Below are 19,422 nucleotides of genomic sequence, written 5' to 3' on the forward strand. Positions count from 1 at the left end.
AGAAGAAGATTAAAGATGGCTTGCACTATCAGGCACTACTAATAATTTTTAAAATTAACTCCAATTGTTGATATTTTGTTAATGTTGTCTTTGTTAATATTGTTGTTGTTATGGAAACGTGTGAATGAATTTTTCGAGTGATTAATCGTGCTAATATGATGTTTATTAAGATTAGAATATAAATTAGGAAGTTCGTGTTATTTTGTCTTCTTTGTGATCATTTTAGCTGAAAGAAACTATAATTTAACGTGGACCTAACTCACTGATAATAAGAGACAGATATGTAGGGACAATAACTGTTATTTCTACAACTCTCAACTACACGTGAACGCAACTGATTTTTTAAAATGACTGATTTCAGTGTAAAAGAAACTAGGCGTGAATAAGGTCTGTTGTCCACGGAATGAGTCAATACTCTACCACCAAGATATCACAAGATGAAAAAACGAAGAAGACAAGATAATACGAGCTTCAACTCATTTGTTAATTAGTGAAATTTTAATTAGATTTATTAAGATCCCGGTTAGATCGAGAATTTTTACATAACGCACAAATTTCTCCTCATGCCTTCCTCCATTTTATTCAAATTGAGGGGTGGCTCTTAATTTTTTATATTATTTGATAAAATAAGAAAATATTCATTAACTTTTGCTGATTATTTGATGGACTCATTATGATGAGAATTATTCATAATTTTTATAATTCATTGCAATTTTGATAACTGCAATCTGAACTGAAAATTGAATAGACTATTTCAATTTTCTCCTGAAGAAAAATTTCTCCCACTGACGTCTGATATTGGAATTATAATATAATACTAAGTCACATACTATGTCTGATATCTGATGTTACAGTGACGATATTTAATACATAGTGTTATTAAAGTGATTATAAAGAGGTTTTTTAAATTTATATGTGTATTTGGACACTGATGGCATAAATTAATTGTGGTTCCTGCAATTCCACTAAAACTAAGTGTTTGATGACGTCATTAATCACAAAGGCCTTATGTGATGAAGCATATTTTGTGATTAGTGACGTCATCAAACATTTAGTTTTAGTGGAATTACAGGAACCACAGACGTCTGATTAAAATTGGAATGATGCAAATTGATGCTGTCCCCAATACATATAAAAATTTAGAAAATCTCTTTAAGATCCCTTTAACTCATTAAGCATGTATTGAATATGAACCAAATTTAAGTTATCATCCCAAAAATTCACCAATATTTTGAAGAATGTTTGTTGTTTTGTCGAGGAAAGTAAATTGTACATAAATTTCATCTTTCATCCTTCATCAATAAAATGAATCTCTTTTAATCTTTGATCAAATGTAAGGAATTTTTTATTTTACAAGGACAGTGGTGTTTCAATATGTGTCACCCATCTTCATTAGACCATTAGCTTCAGAACTGTAGGACATAAAACTACATTTATTTCATGTAATTGTTATTTTACAATTAACAGTTATGTTAATCATTTTATGTTAATTAAGCTTTCTTACTTAAGATAATCATGAACTTAATTTTAGGTCATACTTCTGCTAAATTTCCTTATATTCCCTTAAAAAAATAACTTCTAACTCTTTTTCTTAGATTTTTCCCAGCAAATGGGCTTTTTAACTTGAGACCTATAAAGTCCAAAACAACTTCTAAAAGTTAAAGGGACTTTCAAATTATAAGATTTTAATTCAAGTTTTTTTCTTCTTCTTTGTTTTTGATATTGAAATTTCTTAATACCTTGAGTGTCAGGTATTACCGTAATATCTTTAAAACGCGACTACTCATTAAAACTCCAAAGATCAAGATTTTTGATCAACTTTTTTTTATTTGTAAGAGTTTACAATTTAGGAGAAACTTTAAAGAAGATTTTGTGTGTTTTAGTTAAAATGAGATATTTATTTAAATTTGTTGAATTTTATTGTAAGAATTTAAGTTTTAGAATATTCGGTGAATGCTATTTGATTATAGCTATATATCTTGATGTCATGAAGGCTTGTTACTTTTTCCATCTTTCAACTTTGTAATTCATTAGCTATGTGGACTCTCTAGAACTGTGGTGAAAGGGATTTTGATATCCAAACTCCAAATAAATATTACTAGCTATGTGGACTCTCTGAAGGGGGTATTGTTTCGGGGAATCAAAATATAAAATGAACATTGTTGGCCACGTAAACTCTCTGAAAAGAAGTTGACAACTGTCCACTTTTCTAATCGAGAAGAATCTCATTACACACTTCCAACAAATGGTTTGGATACAAATCTTTCATCAGGACAGCAACAATGGAGGTTATCTAATTTGGGTCTTCAGGTTGGTAGAAATAAAGTAGTTGAACTCACTGAATTAAAGTTGAAAGATGGAATAATTAACAAGTTGATGATAAATGAAGAAAAATTGTAAATAAAATAAAAGAGTATTTATTTAATATATTACAGGAGATAAAGAGTTATTAACAAAATAAAATGTTATAATATATTCTATATCATCTTGATTAACAAAGGATCTACGAGTCTTTTCAATTTGAACCTTTGATTTGATGTTATTTCTTTATATCCAGATTAAACCTTTTATCAAGAAGTCTGGGCATTTATTTTCCAAAAACTTCATTTTTTTAAGAAATACAAAAATCTGATTGGATAAAAAACTAAATTTAAAATCAATTTTAGTGATTGACCAATCAGATGACTGGAGCACTAAAATCAATTTAAGTCAAGTTTTCAAGAATAAGACCTGTGATAATATTCTACAAGGTATGAATAAACAAGGTTTGGTGTGGGATTATCTGTACAGTAGCAGATCACATCTGGACGCTTACCATGTGTATGCTCTACTTCTAATTTCTATGAGTTTCTGTGTTGATTTAATAACAAAAAGAAGTGTATTATGTCTTCATGGATTGTAGATAGGTACCTTGTTGATGATTTACTTCTTCTATTTTATACTGTATAGATAATCCTGCATCGTACAACAAACGGAAACTCGTTGAAACTAGTAGTAAATCTTGTCCATACAGTTACTTTGTGTATTTGCTTGTAATACTACTGTATAGATAATCCTACAACGTATGCAACAACATACCGTTACGCCACCCCAATGATTTAATCAAATTTAGTGATGATAACATGAGCTTAGTGTATCAAGAGGCTAGAATTGGATAGACTCGTGAACCCTTGTTTAATCAAGATGATTCTTTAAATGATGTATTTCATTTTCAATTTAAGTTTTATAAATGAAAGATATATGATATGATTTGATGTGTCAAATGTAAAATGTTAAAATTTGAATTCAAAACTTTTCAGATTGCTTTTTGAAAAGTGATACAGTTGGCTGCATTTGAGCTCTATCAGCTGGTTATGCTGCGGATACAGGAACAGTCTTTGTCGCTGACATGACAAGATTTATGATATCAAACCAGTCTATTGTTTTATTGTCTGAAAGACAGGGCATCTGAAGATTTCTCAGTCTCCTTGTTTGCCAGCAGCCAGTTGGAGAAACTCTTGACAAGACTCTAGTCACAAAAATTGCCAACCAAAAGTGTTCGTGTACCCGCAGCATAATGTATAGGCTTCTCTATTGTTTTTTAATATTTAAACCTCAACATATGCGGTATTTTCGAAGCGAAAAAAACCTCAAAATTTCACTGTGTATAGTATGTACCCTTTTTGTAAGGGGTCCATTTTGGGGTAAAAAAAAAAATTCGCATTATATTCGGAAATATACGGTTAACTTCGAGAGTATTTAAATTAAACTTTGATATTTAATATTGCTTTTTGAAAAGTGATACAGATAACTGAAACTGAGATATATCAGTTTTTCAAATGTTTAAACCTGGAAATTATAATATATTAAGATTAATATTGTCAAGACAGTTATTATACTGACGTCATGTCGTCACTGTTAATATATATATAAACTGACATCATCTTGTAAATTCTGTCATCACCGTTTCCTCTCTCTCTCTCTCTATATATATAATTACATCATGTACTTCACTATTAGTCTCTTTTGTTTTCTTTCTAGAATATGTGAGGGGATGGGGCGGGGGAGTAGGGTTAGAAGATGATAGCGGTTGGCAAGGTGGGGGGTCATTGCTCGTAATCTATACCTATAGTGTAATTGTCATTTAAACCACGCCCACTTATCAATAAAGATGTTGTGTGCATCGTCGCTTTAACACCTCCGAAAATACTTCTAGTCTGTCCTTTACTATTGCAGATGGAGGTAGTAAATGTCTCGTGATTTTAATAACAAGCCAATCAACACATACAGTTGGATTGAACTTCACTGCCTTATACAAAGCTATTTAAATATTGTAAACCATGGTCCCCTCACTCTTATCGTTTATTGATGACTGGTGTGGTTTCCGTTACAATGGACCATACACAAAATAAGATTTTTCCCCCTACTGATAATTCAAAACCCCGGTAAAACCCACACCCGGGTAATCTTGCTCCGGGTCCCTGAACTGTATAAATAGAACTGTGCATGGTGAGTCTAATCAGTCTAAAGTGTTCAAACAAACGAAAAACCAGTCACTGATAATCAGGGATAACTGGTCGCATAGCCAAACTTTATCTCTTATATCATAATTCAAACCCTTAGCAAACATGTTAAAGTCATAACCTAATTGTAAACTGAAGGATTTCAACCACTGTGATTTTAAACCTACTCAGATGCTAAATTAACGTATTGCAGTGACAGATTTTTGATTGTCAGCAAAATCAAACGAAATCAAATCAAAATTTAAAGCATTTAATTATATTTATTTGGTTAATATATATATATACAATTTACAATATATTTTACAATATTATACATAACAAAATTCAAGTGGTTTCTGAGCAAAATATAATTACCAAACTTCAAATAATTTTAAATTCACCAGAGATCACAGTAACTTAGCAAGTGACATATACTTGGTATTATTTTCAATCTATGGTCTTTTTTTATTCGGGTTTCGTGTTTTTGAATTCATGCACAATGTCAAGTTATTGCACAAACTTCATCTTTTACTGTATTAGTTTGATATTGTGAAGATTCGATACAATATCTGATATCACTCTGATTTGCTTTGCCACATTGGCATCTCAAATAGAAATTCAACACATGGCTCAAATGATAATTTGACATCTATTTTAGAATGAATATAAATTAAAATTATGTAAGTTTTCCATAATATTACAATAAATCCAATCCACAAGTATTAAGTCGAGGAACAGTTAGTATCAATATCACATTTTCAATGGCACAATACAATAAAATACAACCATGATATTTAAAGGTTTTTAACATGAAAAACATTCCAGTAATATACAATTCATAGATAAAATAGAAGTTTTAGTTGAATTTGACATTAAATTATAATGACCAGGCTGTGATCTTGGTGCTAGGATGTCCTTGGCTCCTTTCTTTTAACGCTGATTCTAGGACATCCTTGCTATAAGATCATTTTAAGTATACACAGCCAGACTGTGATTCTCGAACCAATCTTGGTGCTAGGATGCCCTTTGCTCTTGTCTTTTAATACTGATTCCAGAAAATCCTTGCTTTAAGATTGTTTCAAGAATACACAGCCTGGAGTTCTTCTGAGATTTAAGGACTAGCATCATAACTGCAATTAAATATAAGCCGAATTTTTTTATTTTTTTAAATGAATAGAATCAGAAACTGTCTAAACATTCAAGAGAAGATATGTTACAGTTGTCATGGGAGTTTGTATCTAGGTTTTAATGTGGGAACTTGTGGCTATTCATCGTTGAATCACCCTCACCATTCGACTCGAAAATAATCATTCGATTAAACTCTGATTTGGTTTTACAGGCCTTGTATTTTGATAGTTCTTGCATTGAGTTGACAAATATGCCCTTAAAAATAAGCATTCCCCTTTTTGGCAAATCATATTTGTATAGCAGGCCAATTCATTTAGGTGGCAATACGGCAGAATCTTACGATAAACTTGCAAGATAATTTGGAAGCACATACTGCCATTAGACTTTAATCATGTATCCACAGCCTGTACTTTCAGTTTATTTTCCAAACATGATATGTCTGGTTAACCACCACATCATAACAGGCTGGATAATTGAAATGACAAGAATTAAATAAAAGCTTCTTTTGCTTCCGTGCGAGAAGTCATCTTGGGGCTGATGATGAGGCAAAATTTTGACTCTCAAAGTTCTGATAAGAAAAAACACGATGCAAAGTCCATACCATGCTAAAACACCATAGTAACCATTCGATTTCAACAGAAGTCCAGCAATAAGACTCATTATCATACCAACATATTTATATCCACAGTATGCCAACGTGTCCAGATATTTCAATTCAGTGTTCATATTCATGATATAAACTGCCAAAGTCATGGCTAACACTTCAATAACGATCCAAACTAATGCTGAGCTGGCTTGAATACCTAATTGTTCTGGAGTGAATCTGTCTTGAGTTCCTAAAACTAGTCCTGCAGTTAATAAATAAGTGACGAAAGCCATGACTGGGATATACAGATCGGGAGCATTGTGTTCGTATCTCGGTGCGATGGGTTCGTCTTCGTTGTATCTAATTGACCAATCAGAATGGGTGAAAGGAAATGTGAGTAGTGCTAATTTCTTCCCAACGTAAGCTGTATCTACTGCAAAGTAGTATTTAATCTTAGACGTGCTGACATACTTCTCCAAATTTTTATCCAACAGATCACGGCCCTGGCCAGCCAAGGAGCTTCCGTACTGGACTGCCATATTGGCCATTGGATCATTGATGTATTGTTGTCCTGGAAACTGGGGTTGTGAGGCATAATTTGGGTTCATCATCATTGGATCTGCCATCATGCCAGGTGCCATCTGATCTTGAGGTGGGTAGTTCATGTAGCCTGCTTGTTGTGGAGCCATTCCTTCTTGCATGCTAGTGTCTTCGAATAAATTCGGTCTGTTCTGAGGTTTTCCTGCCTTTTTCTTCTTTCCAGAAGATTGTCGGAATCCTGAAGGAGCGTCCATGTTCGCCGTCTTCGTTTTTATGTTGAAAGAAACACCTAAATTCCTGACTTCAAAACGCCACGTCGCCAAAATCAAACTTCAGCTGGAATCAAAAATGGTCGATGCCGCTTACATCAAAAGCACTTCCGGTGCCTTCGAAATCCTTTTTCGTTTGCAGAATGGCTAATTTTGTACTAATATTGATATTAAAGAGTTATATACAAAGAAATTGACCCACTATTGACAGTTCTGATAAGTAAAACTCCTCCAAACGGTACGCAAACTGTGGCTGAAATTACTGTCATAAGTATCGCTTACGATGTTGAAAATAAAGACGTCCTTAAATGGAGTAGTGTCCCCTTGACCATGACCATTACATTTAAAGTTTAAGCCAGCTGACTTACCACTATAGAGAGCAGACTGAATCTTCTTCATATCTCATTTTAGCTTTATTGTACAATCTATTATTTAGGTATGGGGATTTGTAATATTGCAATAATGCAATCAGATATATGTAAACACAGGCACAGACATTTGTAGGGCCAACATAACCTCTAGTGACTTTATGGATATCCCGAACAGAGTTGTTTGACTTCTACATTTTCTTTTCACCTTTAATTTTATTTTTGTATTTTAGAATCCAATCCTTTTCACAAGTGCTTTTTGCAGATTACAAACAACAAACAGTTAACAAGAGTACATCATATTCTGACTTAACAAGTTTAGGATATAAAATGAAATGTTATATATATCCAACTATTTTGCAATGAAGACACCATGCAGTGTGATAGTTGTCAGGACATTGGCTACCCTTTGTCGATTTGCAACTGTCGATGTATCAAGGCTATAAATGTTATCAAAGCAGTTGTAATGAATAACGGAGATCAAAATTTGGGACTAAAGTAGACAAAAACAACAAAATTTACAAAATCATGAGTTTTATATTATTATTATAGCTAAAACAACAATATGGTTCCCATTACCATGGAAACATTTTCTTATGAAAACAAAAGATTGATAACAAAATGATGACACAAATATGACAAAAAAATAAATTGTATGGTTAACTTTTACCTAATTGCAGACAAATGTTCAATCTCAAGATAGATAATGAAAGCTGAAATTGAACTCTTTGTGCTGGTAAACTCATGTATAAGACATGTCCAAAAGCATTGATTGAACCCATTCCCCCGCCCCCCCAACCCTTTGTGCACTCAAAACTGTAAAACAGTTTCTTAACAATTATTTGGTAGACTAAACCCTTTAAAGTCATCCAGAGAAATATTAATATAAAAAAGATTCTTCCGAAGTCGACAGTCAAAATTTCTTTCACCAGGTCTTATTTTGGACTATTTTGTACTAGCACCATTTTTGAAATCTGTGATATTCATCCTCTTCTTTTCTGTGTACTGATATACAACACTGGAATAAAACAAGAACAATTTCAGAAATGAGTGTTCTTCCATAGCTAGGACCCTTTAATCTGATTGTTTCCAGCCTTATTATATGTATTGGGCAATTTATGGGCTTTAATTCTAACGATTTTCACAATAGCTAAGTCATAAAACAATTACTTTTAGTGGAATTGTAAAAGACACAGACGTCTGACTGAAAATTGGAATGATCTAACTTGATACACACAGATATTAAAATTTTTTCATAAAGACAGGATTTAACCATTTCTTTGCAAAATTCATCAAAACCGCTAAAAATACCCACCATTATTGCCTCTAATGAAGGCATCACCATATTTATTTTTGAGTTGCCCATTGACATACTCTTCTGTTTGCTCTAGAGCTATATTCATATACCCATCTAGACACGCCAAGACTCCTATAATATCAAAATATATAACGCCATGAAAAATCAAAAGAATTGGAATGAAAGTGATGCTATTCTGAATTAAGTCATGCTTAGAACAAGCTCAATGCTGATCCCAGGTGACAAAAAGGTTTGTGCAGTAAATCCCCGTAAACAAGACTTGGTTTTTCTGATCATATTCCCACAGACAACTGTCAAAATAGCTGCCAGACACTGGAATAGAGGCAGATAGACGACCTACCTCTATAATCTACCCCAGAATTCAGTTTCACTACCACTGGTCTGCCGATAATCTGTTTTAAAAAGTCACTGGGTGTTTGTTTATTACTCATCTTGGATTATATCTGAAATAAACAGAAACTATCAAATAGAATGAATTCTCAATCAAAGATCAAACAGGACTATCAAAAGTCTAACTTAATGAAGTGTAGACTAATGCCAATGGTACACGACTTTCACAGTGGCGTATTTAGGTGGTAATTTTTGTGCCATACTTCCTCCCCATATTTCAAAGAGACAATAAAAATCATCATGCCACCATTTCTTTTTCGGGATTTGATATAAGAAACGTTGTCGTACATTTTGTATTAAAGAAATTCAAATTACGTTCACTTTAAATTTCTCAGTCCGCCATAACCATACCAAATCTCGCGATATTGGTTGATATTCGTGGTCGTCCAGACGGATTTTTATTGAAGTTTTCCTCAGAGAACTGGGAGAGCGAGTCAATGAACACGTGATATTTCTCACGATATTCAAGATGTCAGCCTCCATAAACGTAAACACAACAAATGTGATGTTTAGAAAATCCTGTTTATTTGAAGCTTTCAAACAGAAATTTAAATCAAACGCCAATTCAAACACAATTCTAAGGACAATCTCCCAAAACCAGAAGTTTTGTCATGAGTCAAATTTGATCTCAAATGATAGAGCTAAAATTCGACCTTTGCACAACAATTTTGTACAGTTTAGTGTAAGCAGACGATGCGTTTCATTTACCAACACAGACTTGTCATATTATGCAAGCAATCCAATATTTAAACATAGAGAATACCTGTTAAATCAGCCAAATGATTTAAACAAATCCCAAATTCGTGACTTTCACTCTACATGGGTCAGTTTGCACAAGGTCAATGTCAGGGAGTGCTGGAAATGTGGGAGACAGATGACCGACCCAGCAGAGCTGTTTTATTGTAAATGTGGGATTGTGCAGAAACCAGCTTCAAATTTAACTTATTTCCAATTATTTGGGCTGAATGAAGATTTTGATGTTGATTTGAAACCTCTGTCTGAGAAATATATTGAGCTACAGAAGCAACTTCACCCTGATAAATTCAGTCAGGCTTCAGAGGTAGGCGTTATACTCCCCCTCCCCCTCTTCTTTCTCTCCTGTAGTTGTTAGATCTTGGGGTATGACATAGCCTACTCAATAAGATGCTGAAGTCCTTTCATTTACCAAATAATGACAAAATGGGTTTAATCTCTGGATGTTAGTTAATTATACGAAAATCAAATAGCCTACATTTTCCTGTGTGGGTCATTATGTATGTGTCATATCAGCTAGGGGTTGCCATGACCCTTCAGATTTTCCTGAAAGAATTCTAAAAGTAACCTGTGCATAAATGCAGAAGTTTTGCCAAGTTACAACTAAAAATTTACAATAGATATGGCTGTAGACACATTAAGGCTGGTTCAATTCCTGCAGTTGGCTTATTCATCAATAAAAAAAACTTTCTAAGACATTTAATACTGTTTGACTTTGATATTTCAACAGCTTTTAGTAAGATTGGACATTTCAAATTATAAAACATAATCTTCTCAATTTATTGGTTTCAATTCTTGTGAATTTTTATTTTTCAGACAGAAAAGAGCCACGCTGCAGATCAATCTTCACTGGTTAACAAAGCCTACTCAGTTCTTACGAAACCTCTACATAGAGCTATATATATGTTAGAACTGCATGATAATCCCATAGAGGAATCTAGCGCCATATCGGACCCAGAATTCCTGATGGAAATCATGGAATTGAATGAAGAATTGGCAGAAGTTGATTCGCCAGAAGATTTGAAGATTTTTGAAGAACAAAATGAAAGTAACATTGTGAAAAATATTCAGGAAATATCTGCAGCCTTTAAAAGTAAAAATATTCCGTCTGCCCATGAATTGGCAATAAAATTACAGTATTATTCTAATATTAGTGAGAAAATCAAAGACTTAAAAAGAAGTTGGATCAAATAAGATATTATATAATAATAACAAAAAACACAAGGGGATATATTGTGGTATAACATTGATACGTCAATTCTGTTATTAAAGAAGTTTGTTATAACATAATATATTTCCTTGTGTTTTTTATATGTTATATGTGCTCTCGGCTTCTAAATGTCATTCAAATCTGATATAATAATATTTATTATTTTATTAGTTTTAATCAACAGTCAATGATTCAGGTATTGTATCCCGAATACCGGCTTCTACATAATCAAGAAAGTATGACAAGTGGGCTTGTGATTTGGACACGTAGTGAAGATAGCTTTAGAAGCAGGAAGGGGTTTGATTGTTTGGGGGCTGTGACTGGGTAAAATTCAATCTAATTAATATTAAGTTACAATTTCAAATCTTTTCTGTTTGCTGATATTTTTTGTCTACATTGTGATCTGAATAGATTTCTACCAAATGTCTGTTCCAAAGGTAGTATTTTCAACCAATCTAAGCATGCCATGTAAAACTCGTTTCTTGATAAAATAAAGAATTGTGAGATAGCAAAAGAGGCTAGAGGCTGTCGTATTGCTCTACTTAAGGTTTTGTTATCTCACAATTCCTTATTTTATGATGAAACAGATTCTATATGACACACTTTGATTCGGGAAAGACATTTATTAAAAATCTTGTAAGATTACAATGTAGACTATGTACCAGAAAATGAAAAAGTTACGAAATTATAATTTAATTTTGATTATATTGGGTTAAAAAATTGGGCAGGGCAATATTATAAATGAATTATGAGGGACAGAAAATATGATGATTACCACTGGCCATAATTATGCACTATATAAGTACTGCCACTATCATAGCTAGTTGAACACAATAATTTGTATGCTGCCCTGTCAACCATATACAAGATGAATATCGATTTTTAAGTTATTATTTTAGAACTTTTTTTTGGGTATTGGGGACACTGATAGCATCAATTTGTAGTGTTGTACCATTCCAATTCTCAGTCAGACGTCTGTAGTTCGTGCAATTCCACTTAAGACTTAGCGTAAGGTTTTATAAGAGAAACTCTCTTATAGAAGCACTGGCCTAGCTCACTAGTAGACGACGTCTCCAATAGCAAAGTTTCAAGCACTTAGTTTTATGGAAATTGCAGGAACCACAGATGCCTGATTGAAAATTGGAATGGTGCAAATTGATGCTATCAGTGTCACACATAAAAAATTTCAATCTCTTTAATGAAATTTCTAACCATTGTGCCTAAGCCTCCTACAGGATAAATCCAAATATCTTCCGATGGCCAGATGCCAGGTATGACATTATTATCTGATTTGGATGTGAAATCAAAATAGTACAAATACAAACTTGTTTTTTTTAGTCTCTACTTATGCTCTACAGATATGTTCTTATAGTGCCTGAATGTAAATTTTGCTGTGCAATGTCAATGATATTAGATATACTCATTCAAACCTTTGTTGGAATTGAGGAGATTGGGGTTTTCACCATTCCCCCCTTCCCTCCTTTCCTCCTCTTATTATAAACAGATGTATTGTATTTTTATAAAAAAATTACATAAATGATTCTTCTTTAATATGAAATTTTTTAATTAATATTTCCCAGTTCCAGATAATATCAATTATATTTGTTTAATGTATTAGATTCTGTTTATTAACATAGCATACAAGTTGATAAGAGCAATTTTAAAACATTAAACATGGGGTAATGTCCCTTTATGGTTTCTTACTGACGGTAACTGATGATTTTAAATGTGGTCTGGAAGAGTTCTAGTTTTAATATTGGGAACATGTGATACACTGTTCGCGCTCTTTTCCGGCCATGCTTGCAAAATGGCTAAGATATTTGGGGAAAGATCATTGCCAGGAGGTTTGGTCATTGACCAACTGGTAGACAAGATCCTTGACATACGAAACTTACGCGAAATGTTCCATGTAAGAACACATGTGTTGGCAGGAAAGTCGTTGATGAAGTATTTGGGATTTTACATGTCGACTGACATGGAACATTTTATTTAAGAACAATTTCGTATGTCAAGGATCCTGTCCCGAGCGGGCCGTTCTGGAAGGTTGGGATGGTCAACGGACGTGCATCTTACCATGGAATAGGGCTTTTCCCAGATCTGATCTGTACCCATGACCAGGCCCGTAGCCTCTCCCGAAAAATGGATTGCCCCTCACAATCGACCATTCTCACAACCGACCAATTTCGATACTTTCACTGACCACCATACCCCATTGCTCCTCTGGATATATTACTTGCCCCTCCAAACAATCAAGTCTGACTACGAGCCTGCCGAGACCAATCTAAACGGCCCACCATGAAATTTCCTCTAATCTAAACGACCCACCATGAAAGTTCTACTAATCTAAACGACCCACCACGAAAGTTCCACTAATCTAAACGACGTACCCACCATGAAAGTTCTACTAATCTAAACGACCAACCCAACTTGAAAGTTCATCTTTGCATTACGGAGAGTTGCCGAATGGTTCCGTCGATTTAAGATTTGTATGGCATTTAACACTTATCTAGGATCTACCAAGAACCAGGGGCTTACCGTATCTAGAAAATGTCTGAGGAGGGGACCAAACATGAGAGGTGTCTCTCCGAAGCTCCAATAAAGCCCCTTAAAGCCTGGAGGAGGCCCCGGGAGGGGGTCGGGGATGCCAGACGGATTTTAGATGGCCTGAGATGAATTTTGAGCATTTAGATGGCTTGATTTTCTCTTCAAAATAAGATCTTATATATACCCGGCCCAATTCCACGACTCCCACCCCCCCCCCCCCCACCGCCCTCACCTCCCAAATACACTGCAGCCAAGGACCCATCAGGGTGCTAGAATTAATGGATGATGAAAGTGACCATTGGTAAGGCCACTGGATTTGGGCTGGATGGACACCAGTTCAATGAAATTATCATTTTTAAAAGGTATACTACCTCTAAGAAGTGTTTTTCAATATTCCGTTATTATTTAGTTTAATGGAAATATATCATGTTATATAGAGATTCTATTCTTTAGTCACGACACCTGATTCAACTAATGAATATATACTCTTATTGACCAAGTTTCAGACATGAGATACTATACTTCTAGCCCATACCCTTAGTCCTAATAAAGTGTCTGCTCCACCCTAGGCCTGTACATTTGGGAGAATCAAACCCTCCCTTCCCCGAAATCCAATATATAAAGACAATAAACTAGTGCAACTACACCCCTCCCTCTCCCCCCCCCCCCCCCCCCCTGTCTCCTTTAATTGTTCAATAGAAAGTACTTTGTGTTCCCAGGTCCGTAGCCAGACTGGATTGTTAGAGAGGGGGGGGGGGGGGGAGTAATATATCTGGTGAGGCAGTGTAAGTAAGAAATAGTAGGTTAAGCAATCGCCACTGACCCTGCCTCTATAAATATATTTCTACACGAGGTCGAGAATAATGTTGGATTCTTAGAATGATAATAAAATGTTGACAATGTACTAAGGAGACGCCTACGCAGAAGTCGTTATTAATTTGGCACCGTGCAAGAATCGCTACCATTCATAAGAAAATAGGCTAAGTTATATAACCTAAAACTCAGAATGATTTATTTTCAAACATCGGTTTACAAAACAAAGCCAAACATCTTTTAACACAATGTACTTTTAAATTTACCAAAAATCATCAAAAATCACAAAAATGTCAAAATCAAGAATATTCCAAGTAAATTCTTTAAATCAATGAATAAAATGCGACAATTTGTTGTGAAAATTAAAGCGAATTCTCTTTGCCCATGTAATCAAGATGGTGGCTAGCTCCGTGTGAAATATTTCAACCAATCAGAATCAAGTGTTGTTTACGTCTGTACTCCGCTAGCTTACAATTCCATTAATTAAGTCGACTTATTTTACATTTTATCGAACTTTTCTACAATATTTAAACATTGTTTATCAGTTTTACATTGGGAGTTTTGTTTATGGATGTATCAAGTTCATTTTGGAGTCGACAAATCCAGGAAATAAGTTCGTCTGACACAGAAATCGCGGAATAAGAATGAGAAAATCTTGATTCAGAAGTTCAAGGCTGTTTAAAATTGCTGTTGTTTTTCTATGAATTGCAAAGAATTGACATTGTTTGGATGTACAAATGAGGAATATATTGGAATGAATTTAACGCCAATATGTGATCAAAACATTCTACGAACATGTAACTGTCTAAATTTATCAATATTTAGACATAAACAGTATTTGAAAATGTTGAAAATGCTGCCATAAATTTGTTTTTGTTGGCAAGTTGTGGCTGTTTGATTTGACAGATTTGAGACAAACCTTTCATGGATAATGTATAATTAAAGGTGAAGCCTTGAAATTACACTGAAATCTGATAAATTTACTAAACCACTATTTTTGTTTTATTGATTTTATCGGTGTAAATAATTGGATTAATTTATTACAATGGAAGAAACCACAGCACTTTTTAAACGTTTGGTGATATTTTTATGGATATATTTATTGCTATTTGGTGTGGATTATGGGCAAGGAAAAGAAGTTGGTAAGTGTCAAGTTAACCTTATTTTTATTGCCAGTTGTCACTGGCTTCACCTTTGACCTATGTCACCTAAATGACAAATCATGATTTTGAGTTAACTGACTGAGTTTCATTGCTTTTCTTGTCCTTTTAATACCCTCTCCCTAGCTGCAACTTTTCCATGAAGTTTTCTGCAGGTCTCTGTAGTCTTGATTAAGATACAGAACTTAAAAGCAATATTTTTTTTTTGCAATTTTCTAAAATCTTGGTCTTTGACTAATCTCTAATCTCTATGATTTAAAGCATTAAATATTTGATGTCATTTGAACAAATGGTGGTCATTGGTTCTAATCTCAGTCAGTCTGTGAAAGTCATCAATGAATAATTAGAAACTGTTTCTTTTCATCGCCCCTTATTATGTGGCCTAATTTTAAAAAAGAAAGGGGGGATTTTGGGGATGTGGAAAGGGACAAAATGGGTAAGGGGTGACCTTGGAAGGAGGCGATATGGGAAAGGGTTCAATTATAAATGGGTAATAAGGGATGAAAAGGGATACTTTGGGGCAAATTGGAAAGGGGCGATGTGGGAAGACACCACATCGTTCAGTAATCCGAAACATCTGCCTCTATTCCAGCCTCCGATGGATATTTTGTCCGATAGAGTAGAGTCAAAACAAAAAGGCCCTATTAAATGGAGATCTATCACATCTCCAAAGATGCATTTTTAATAAAACATAAAATTGAATTACTCTACGATGACACTGCACTGCATCATATCAAAAAACAGATCTAATCGAGAATAGGAGTTTCATTGGTGAACATGACACACATGACAACATGACAAACATGAAATCAGTTAGCTAATCAATAATAAAGTACCGGTATCAAGTAATATGTTGTTTTATCTGCATTCAACAGTTATAAAAATTCATTGAAACTTACATCTACTTTACTTTTCAAATAATGCACTCTTACTAAATTGATTAATGATTAGTAATGCCACTTGACGGCATTGCTTCCAGATCTGTGCTTTGTCAGTAAAGTTCTGTATTCCCATAAATTGACTGCTGCCATTCTGCGTACTAGTCCAGTTGTTATTTGCACTATTCCATGGAAAATCAGAATGTTTGAAACAGGAGAGTTTTAAGTGTCCATGATGTACATGTTAAAGGGCAAGAATCCCTTAAGACTGATCGAGTTTTGACCGACAGGGTTACTTGAAACATAGACTTCAAACTTAATTTAGGAAATTTTATGGTCGTTAAAGCAAACTAGTGGACAAATTATCGAAAATCTGTTTCTTGCATCATGGCTGATTTGTTTGGTCAGACACAAATTGATCTGATTGTATCTCATGATGTTATTATAGTGGTGGATGGTGCATGCGAATCAGACCATGCTTACTCTTTTAGAAACACCTGATTGTACTTCTCTATGGAGGAGTCCACAGTCCACTGCTATATAACTTTTACTATTGATTTTGCTATTCTTTAGACGAGATTTGACATTAGATTTTTATTCTGAAAGTTGGTCTGATAAGAAATATGTAATTAGGTAAAGAAATTCAAACAAGGACACAAACTGACTAGGATACACAACACAACACGTTTGGCCGTTAAACTGATTTTGCCATTCTTTGGACAAGATTTTTGATTAATTGAATTGTCTTCCTTGTACGGATTTTTATTTCAAACCTTCAACTGATCTATTAGATTGGTCTTTTTTTCTTTCAATCATCATCATCTTGATGTAAAAATATCATGACTTGCTGTGATAAGCTCATGGTTTATTTAGATATTAATCTTTCATTCAGGGCATTGACTTTCAGTGTACTTTATCATGACTGTACTCTCATCAGACTGTGGACAAAATCTTTTAATCAATATCTTTTTAATTATTATAATTAGGTATTAGGTACCAATTTGGTGAAAGTGGTTGTAAAAACAACATATAATTGAAAATATGAAAGCACAAGCTGAGGAGATAAGGGATAGAGAGCCAAAACAGGGTTAATATTCGAAAGCACTGGTTCAGATTTTTTTTACCTTGAGGGTTTTTGTGTTTCCAACAAGAAGAAAGAATTGACTGTATTTTAGAAGTCTAAAAGATGTCAGTTCTTATTCAACAGTTGTTCATTGGCGAACGACTTCAAACAAACATACCGAACTTGTCTCATAAGTCAGTTGTCTGAAGATCGCATAGCATAAAACTCTGAGTAACAACATGTTTTAAGTTCTGTTTTAATATTTCTAATTCTAAATTTGTATAAAACTAATTTTATTTTATAATTCTGATGTTAATTGGTTGTTATATTTGGTAACAATTTGTGCATTTTTCTTATATCACAAATGTTTTGTTAATGCAGCGATTTGATTGGATTGTAGGCTAGCGATTACACTCATTGAGAGCTCTTGAGCCAAAGTATATAATTAATAAGCCAAAACTTTTAAAGCTTTTCTGTCGGGGCTCTGATTGGCTGAATTCTCTGGGATACAATTTTATCAAATCAAAACATTCCCTGATACAAGAATAGTGGCTATTGCAGTCAAGGTATAAGATGAAGTTGATAATAGCTTGACATTGTGAAGATGGCTGGTACCTTGACAAACATTCATAATACAAGAAAGGTGACTATTGTATTCAAGGTAAAAGTTCGTTATAGCCTGACATTGTGAAGATGTTTACATCCAGATTTACTTATGTTTCAAGCACCTGCATACTATCATTTTTTAGATCTTTTTAGATCATAATACCTTGATACTGTAATTGATGATCCTAACATGTTAGTGCACATTTCGCGCTGTATAGATTTCCTGTAAGCACAATATACGGTTAAAGAAATGAATATTTCATTAGGAAGGCTATGTTGTTATGAAGTTGCTATGTAAGGCGATCTGAATGCATATCATGTATAAGCTTACAGCAGATATAAGCTTACATGTTGTTTTGTGGTAAAATTTCATTTTTTCAAAATCTCAGAATTTATTTTTGAACCAAATCATTTCCAAAAATATTGCGTTGAAGGTCCCTTTGATCAGCTTGAATTTACCTGAGCTCATGTGTGTTCAACTGACAGTCAGATATTTAAGCTTACATGTTGTTTTGTGGTATAATTTCAGTTTTTTCAGAATCTATGAATATTTTGTGGACTCAATACCAAAAGATATTAGATTGAAAAATATATAGTTCCCTTTACTCATTTCGATATATATCTGTATTCATTATAAATTTTATTGTGTTTCTGTCCTTTCAGTTTATCATCTGCATCAGTACTGTTATTTTTTATAATGTCTGTATATATCACAGAATTTTTTTATGACTTTTGACAGCTGTTGTCCTCGGAATGATAGTGTGAAAATCTAGTTCACCTGTTATATTATTTGCTCAGTACATGTGTCAGGGAGTGTTAATTTAAACTACAGTCTATAAAACAACAATTCATTTCGCAAACTGTCCGTGATGTTTCTCAGGTACGCCCTGGGCATCTTTCTTACTGGTCCCAGCAACCAAGGGGATACTTGCACAAGATTTTGGGAAACAAGTTCACTTCCTTAGATAGTTTTACACATAAATTTTCATGTGAACTAAAGGGTTTGCAAAGAAATTTTCTCAACTTTTTATGTGTAATAGGGACACTGATAGAATCTTCAGGGGTACGCCTGAGCATCTTGCTGGTACCCCAAGAGGATATGTACATACTTAAGGATTGGAACCATGGGTTATGTGCGTTTATTTTCACAGTACGTAGAATGTCAATGTGAACTTGAAATTGTATGTGGTTGGATTTGGAATCTATTAGATTGTTTTGGACATTTTTTCTATAAAGGTTAAAAATTAAGTGTTTTACATTGTGTTTATTTTCATTGATTAGTTTTGAAGCTTTCTCTAGGTAGGGCAAGTAAAAA

The 19,422-nt window shown here is 33.9% G+C and overlaps 3 protein-coding genes across 3 annotated transcripts; 1 reads left to right on the top strand and 2 right to left on the bottom strand.

Annotated features, from left to right (window-relative positions):
• Positions 1-6,026: 6,026 nt before the first annotated feature.
• LOTGIDRAFT_124876 (hypothetical protein) lies at positions 6,027-6,803 on the bottom strand (the record flags this gene model as incomplete). Its single annotated transcript, XM_009061445.1, has 1 exon — positions 6,027-6,803. The coding sequence occupies one exon, from the start codon at positions 6,801-6,803 to the stop codon at positions 6,027-6,029; it is 777 nt and encodes a 258-aa protein (XP_009059693.1).
• Positions 6,804-8,355: 1,552 nt separating this feature from the next.
• LOTGIDRAFT_164944 (hypothetical protein) lies at positions 8,356-9,121 on the bottom strand (the record flags this gene model as incomplete). Its single annotated transcript, XM_009061446.1, has 3 exons — positions 8,356-8,390; positions 8,688-8,801; positions 9,031-9,121. The coding sequence occupies 3 exons, from the start codon at positions 9,119-9,121 to the stop codon at positions 8,356-8,358; spliced, it is 240 nt and encodes a 79-aa protein (XP_009059694.1).
• An 809-nt stretch (positions 9,122-9,930) lies between these two features.
• LOTGIDRAFT_96796 (hypothetical protein) lies at positions 9,931-11,012 on the top strand (the record flags this gene model as incomplete). The annotated part of the gene is made up of 2 exons (XM_009061447.1): positions 9,931-10,140; positions 10,650-11,012. Coding segments are annotated over 2 exons (573 nt in total), but the record flags the coding sequence as incomplete, so codon positions are not given.
• Between the last annotated feature and the right edge of the window lie 8,410 nt (positions 11,013-19,422).

Source organism: Lottia gigantea (assembly GCF_000327385.1).
Source record: "Lottia gigantea unplaced genomic scaffold LOTGIsca_48, whole genome shotgun sequence".
Taxonomy (NCBI): Eukaryota; Metazoa; Mollusca; class Gastropoda; family Lottiidae; genus Lottia; species Lottia gigantea.